This window comes from Myotis lucifugus, unplaced genomic scaffold (assembly GCF_000147115.1).
Source record: "Myotis lucifugus unplaced genomic scaffold, Myoluc2.0 scaffold_321, whole genome shotgun sequence".
NCBI classification, from domain to species: Eukaryota; Metazoa; Chordata; class Mammalia; order Chiroptera; family Vespertilionidae; genus Myotis; species Myotis lucifugus.
The window spans coordinates 693,549-699,559 of record NW_005871369.1 but is presented as its reverse complement, the minus strand read 5'-3'; the positions used below and the strand labels follow the sequence as shown (position 1 = coordinate 699,559).

Below are 6,011 nucleotides of genomic sequence, written 5' to 3'. Positions count from 1 at the left end.
CCCCGGCAAAAAGAAATATTAATATAATTTTATTTTTTTTACCCCTTATCGGGAGAAAAGAGTAAAAGTGGTAATGGTTGGCCCCGCATCCACCCAGTGCTGTTTCAACGGAAGTGTTCTATTAATTTTTGTCTTTTACTGAATATATATTTGGCATCAGCCATGTATAACTAGACATATTCCTAGATATCTGATTGGAAGAAACGATGGCTTGGTCCCTATGGCAAATTCCCTTTCCATAGGCATTGGGGCTGCTCCTTGACCCAGTTTATGGGCAGTTTCTGCAATCTACTTCAGTACTTCCCTTTCTTTCAAACTGATATTCAGTCCTTTATATTCAAGAGTTTACGATCAACTCTGTGAATCTGGAAGAATAAACCTGTGGGCAAAGTGTTTAAGTACTCATTTAGGAATATGGATTTAGCTGGCTTTATATTTCATAAAGATTCATAGACTGTGCCCCCAAAGATGAATTGCTTAGTCTTAATATAAGTATAGATGAGCTGTCTACCAGACAGACCAAGAGTCTCCCCAGCCCATGCCCGTTTGCCTCAGTGGAGAGAGCATTAGCTTATGGACTGAAGGGTCCGGGGTTCAATTCTGGTCAAGGGCACATACCTTGGCTGGCCCTGGGGTGGGAGGCCACCAAATCAATGTGTCTTTCACATCGATGTTTCTCTCTCTGTGTATCTCCCCAACTCTTCCACTCTCTCTAAAAATCAATGGAAAAATATCCTCAAGTGAGGATTAAAAAAAAAAAAGTCTACCCAGCCCAATATTCTAACATAATACTAACTTACTTTATGGAAAAATTTTTAGAAAAAGTTGACATTTATTATACATTTTATCAGTTTTGACAATGGAATCTGAGGCTTAGGGGTTATTGTAGTCATCTCGGGTTGGTGCGACAAAAGGCCATGACTGGGTGGCTAACATAACAGACATTTATTTTCTCACAGTTCTGGAGGTTGGATGTCTGCCAGCATAGTTGGGTTCTGGTGAGGACCCTCTTGCTGGCTTGCAGAAGGCAGCCTTCTAGCTATGTATTCATATGGCCTTTCTCCAGTGCCTGCATGTGGAGAGAGAGAGCTTTGGTGTCTCTTCCTAGGGCATCAATCCCATCACAGGGCCCTCACCATCATGTCCTCTTCTAAACCCAATAACCTCTCAAAGTCCCCACCTCCAAATACCATCATTTTAGGGGTTAGGGCTTCAACACATGAATTTTGGGGTGGGGTGGAGGACACAAACCTTCAGTCTCTAAGCTGGTTAAGTCACTTTCCTACCCGTACTCAGAGAATCTAGTAGCAGGCAAATGCTGACTCCAAATATTGTTTTTTCTTTTCCCTAATAATTTGTCTTTATTGCTTTTTATACATGGGCACTCAAGTAATTAGCATTTTTGAAAGCAGGATGTTACTTGTTCTCACTGATTATCTGTGATGTATTCCCTAAAACATTAATCTCCCTTCCGTGCTTATTTTTCATATATGTTTATCCATATTTCTCAGCTGTGAGAGCAAACAATCCAGGGCCTCTCTGCCTCTCACTCTTTAAAGTTTTCTCAGGAAAAAAAAAAAAGAACCGAGCTCTAGGTGCTTCTGGCAATTTTATTCCAACACAAGTAGCGCCCAGATTGTAATTCTGATAAGTATTTCAGTTCTTTCTTGAAAAATTAAATTCACAAAACAATTGATTATCAGTTATAAATGGCGAAAACACCATCTGGTTTTCAAAATTGGTTCAATCCGTGCAGCAAGGGGGAAATGTTGGAACTTGGAGTTGGCTAGGAGTTCTAGTCCACAAAGCAGAAAATGACGAGCTTTCCTCCGAGCAAGCCAGAGTAGTCATAACTTGCATTTAGCGGCTGCGGGAATTTGCTACGTGCTTCACATGTTCCATATGTTAACTCACTTGGCGATGTCTCTAGTGTGAAGAGCTGGGGTGGGAAAGGAGTGTGGCTAGTGGGTAGGGTAGCAACAGCGTAATCCTAAAGGTTCAGCTCTGGTTCTTTCCGTGGAGACGCAGTGATAAAGATGTCCCGTGGCCTGGGAATTTGGATGTGTAAGTTCCTTAAACTTATGGCACAGGTGGCATTCTTTTGGTGGAAATCTCTAAAGCTATTTGCATTCTGCTGGCGAGGTAAGTCATACAGCATTAGCATTTCCTACAAAAATGTCCCGTGTTGTTCTTTGCCAACTGGAAATTTGAGTAGGTGTTCATTGGATGTGCCAAGAGAATGAAGGGATATGAAACCACTCCACCTCTTCCAATGTCCCATACTGTGTTCTTAGTGTGGGAGGACTGGGGCCTGACGAGATTCTCGTGGAGATTCAGCTTCATGAGGAATGTTTTTCCTTGGGAGTAAAAATGAAATCCTGTTACTTTAAAAAAAATGTTTCTGAACTGCTGGCATATTTTCACCTTATGTTAAAAATGTAGATATGGTTTTGATCCATGCATTATAATGTGAAATGTATTCATCCACTTAACAAATATTTATTGAGGCACAGTATCGCAGAGTGGTTAATTGCATAAGCTCTGTCTGCACTTTAGAAACTTTGACCTTGGGCCAATGACTTAATTTTCCTAGCAATGTTTAAAAAATATAAAATGAGAGATAATAATAGTATGTACCATGGGGATTGTTCCAAAAATTAAGTGAGATTATGCAGGCAAAATACTTAATTAAGAACTCAATAAGCCCTAGCTGGTTTGGCTCAGTGGATAGAGCACCGGCCTGCAGACTGAAGGGTCCCAGGTTTGATTCTGGTCAAGGGCACATGCCTGGGTTGCGAGCTAGATCCCCAGGAGGGGGCCTGCAGGAGGCAGCCGATCGGTGATTCTTTCTCATCATGGATGTTTCCATCTCTCCCTCTCCTTTCCTCCCTGAAATCAATAAAAATATATTTTTAAAAAAGAACTCAATAAATGCAATGTAGTAATAATAATAGCAAATAATATTATTATGTGCTAGGCTCTGTGCAAGGATGCCAGAGTTCCTGGCATATAGGACCTTACTTTATGGTTTGAACCTCAAATTGTTTCTATGGCCTCAAATTGTTTATCCTGATTTTGTTGGGACTCTGCTTTGCATTTTAGTCTGATCCAGGTAGATTTACTTTCAGAGGCATAAGAACAGGTCGGAAGTTGCGAACTGGACACGTGGTGATGGTTTCCATGTGGTGATGGTTTCCTGCCTCATGTAGTGCTATTTTCCTGCGGGAGCCTTCCCACTTCTGGAGGGCTGCCTGCAGTTCATGCATGTGGCCTGTAATTAAGAGCAGAAATTCCAGGGTTGTGGAGACAGGGCAGTCTTGAAATTAGTTTATGCATAATGGGTAATAGGAGGCCGTTTTAAGTGTAACTCATTTGTTGGGTGTGCAGCTCTCGACTTCCTTTTTGGGTATGTAATTTTATTATTTATTTATTTTGAACATGATGAGGACGGAGGGCCTGGCCAAGTCATGTGGTGCAGCTCCACCAGACCATAGCTCAGACTTAGCAATTCACATTTAGTAATCTCTTGGTCATTTAGCCACAGATAATTTGTCATGGTTTGTTTTAGCTGTTGTGATATTGATATTTATTATGCAAATTGTATTTCCTACATCTTATTGTTCTGCATTCTATGAATACTTAAATTATTATAAACCTTTACACTTAATATGGCTCGTCCTTCAATTTGATGCTTGAGCAACAGAGGGTCAGAGCGCACATGATCTTCTAGAGGAGAAGAAAATAAGTAATTAAAAAGCAAACAAACAAGAGAGGGGGCTCCCTGGTTCAAAAGAAAGCAAAGGCAATTTCGAGGAGGTAGAGCGAGTGGAGTCGGGAGAGCCTCTCCCAGAGACCCTGGAAGCCCGAGCACCTGTTGGACCACCCGCCTGAGGAGGGACTGGGGGTGTAGAGCAGGGAGGAGTGGGTTTTAACTCCGAAGGAGGAAGATGGCAAACCCTATCTTCACAGGGGCGCCCACCACTCCCCGCCTCCGGGACTGCACCCGGAAGCCTTGACAGGATAATATTTTTTTTGTTGTTGAATGTGTGTAATCGTATTACATATGGTCATATGTATTAAACACACACACACACACACACACACACACACACACACACACACTAAAGCCAGGAAGGCGACCTTCAGCAAGCTGGGGCGCCTGAGTCGGTCCTCCTCGAGCCACCTTTCCCGAGAATCTATCACAAAGACGCGGACTCGAAAACCCCAGAGCCCGACTCTGGCTCCTTTCTCCCCACTATGCCCCAGTCTACCGCTAGGTTGCCGAGCAGGCTCTCGCGCTCGCCGGACGTGCAGAGCACGCATGCACCTCTCCCGGATTGTTTTGTCAATCCGGGGACCTGCACGCTCACTCTCCACGCCCGAACACCCCCGTTTCCCGGAGATCGATCCCTCCGGTGCAAGGTGAGTGACGGAAATTTGCAACGTCTGCTTTCCAGGCCGCTGTGCTCGGTGTACCGGGCAGGGAACCTCCTAGGGAGATCCTCCAGTCATTGGTCCGACATCGCGCTTGCTGTAAGCATTCTTAATAAAGGTGTGCAGGAAGCTAGAACCGCCCCCGGAGCCGAGGCCCCACGCACCCGGCGCAGGGAGAACACTTTTTCCTAGATGCCCAGGAAGGGAGAAAGAATTTTAACATAAACATATTTGCATACGCCCCGCCCCTTTGTCCCGCCCCTAGGTGGCGCGGGCGCGTCGCCGAACCCCAGCGCCAGGGGGCGGGGTGGGGGATGGGGAAGTCCTCGGAGAGCCGGGTTGGGCTCTCAGCGCTGTGATTGGTCGGCCCTGACTCCGCCTTCAGTGCATGTCATTAGCATATCATTAGTTGTCCGCGCTGGCTCCGGAGGAAGCCGCCGCCGCCAGTCTGAGGCAGGTGCCCGACATGGCGAGTGCTGTGCTGCCGAGCGGATCCCAGTGTGCGGCGGCGGCGGCGGCGGTGGCGGCGGCGCCTCCCGGGCTCCGGCTCCGGCTTCTGCTGTTGCTCCTCTCCGCCGCGGCATTGATCCCCACAGGTAGGTGTGGGACCAGGCCAAGCGGCCCTCTAAATCTCCTAAGGCGCCCCAGTAGCCGTAGCCAAGGGGTGGTGGTGGAAACGTTTCCATGACAACCGTCCCCCACTTCCTAAATCCTAGGCGCTGAGAGTGTGGAGAGGAAACTCAGGGCTAAGATGGAAGGGGCTGAGGGGATCGGTCATTCCCCTCTCCCTTGTCCGGCTGGGTGTGAATTAAGAGTCCTTAGGGATGGCTGCACCCACATCTTCCCTCCACGGCTTGGCGCGGAGTGGAGTGAGAATGGGGAGCCCGGTTGGGAGGGGGGCTAGAGAATTTGGGGGAAGGGGATGGGTCATAGGCACCCCACAAACCGTCCAAACTCGCTGTTGTCCCCGTAACTTGCAGTCCTCGCCTCTCCCAGGCCACCCATTCACCACCGCCTCTCCAGCGGGCCCCCCAATTCTCCATCCCCAAATCCTCCCCGTGACTAGCAGCCGCCTCCAGTGAGATAGATCCCTCGCTGCTCCACAGGACAGCCCCAGACTTGTCTGGTCGCTCTGCGCCCCCCGCGCTCTGCCTGTTCCCGAGCCGCGCGTCCCCAGTGCTCCCGCCAGCCTGACCGCGGCCCCTCGGTCCCCTCCGCCCGGCTGCGGGGCGCCTCGGCCAGGCTCCCGGGAGGGAAAGTTACCGGGTCCGGCCCCGCGGGGGGCGTTTGCTCTCGTCGCCTCTGCGGGTCGGAAGCCCGGGAGCCCCGCAGTCGGGCCTGCCCCAACGGAATCTCTCCGCCGCGAGGTGGGGGACGCCAAGATTTTCAGGCTGCCCCGTCCCTTTGAGCAGCCCGGGGGTGGCGGAGGGAGCGTTCGCGGCCCTTTGCGCCAAAACGGGCACCCTTTCGGGCCCTCCGGGGGCCCCCCTGTGGGCAGGAGGTTGTCTTTGGGAAATTTGCCGGGGGGGGGCTTTTCACCCCCCGGGGCTCTCCCCCAAAAGACGCGGAGCCCTTCG

The 6,011-nt window shown here is 49.1% G+C and overlaps 1 protein-coding gene across 4 annotated transcripts in view; it reads left to right on the top strand.

The window, feature by feature from the left end:
* Nucleotides 1–4,771: 4,771 nt before the first annotated feature.
* The window catches only part of CADM1 (cell adhesion molecule 1), a 347,826-nt gene continuing 346,586 nt past the window's right edge, over nt 4,772–6,011 (top strand). For 2 of the 4 annotated variants that reach the window (XM_023764209.1, XM_006100646.3), the window contains exon 1: nt 4,772–5,030. In XM_023764209.1, coding sequence (XP_023619977.1) covers nt 4,901–5,030 — 130 coding nt within the window. In that variant the 5' untranslated portion in view covers nt 4,772–4,900. The remainder of the gene's footprint in view (nt 5,031–6,011) is intronic. The other 2 variants (XM_023764208.1, XR_002832101.1) reach the window with 2 other exon arrangements.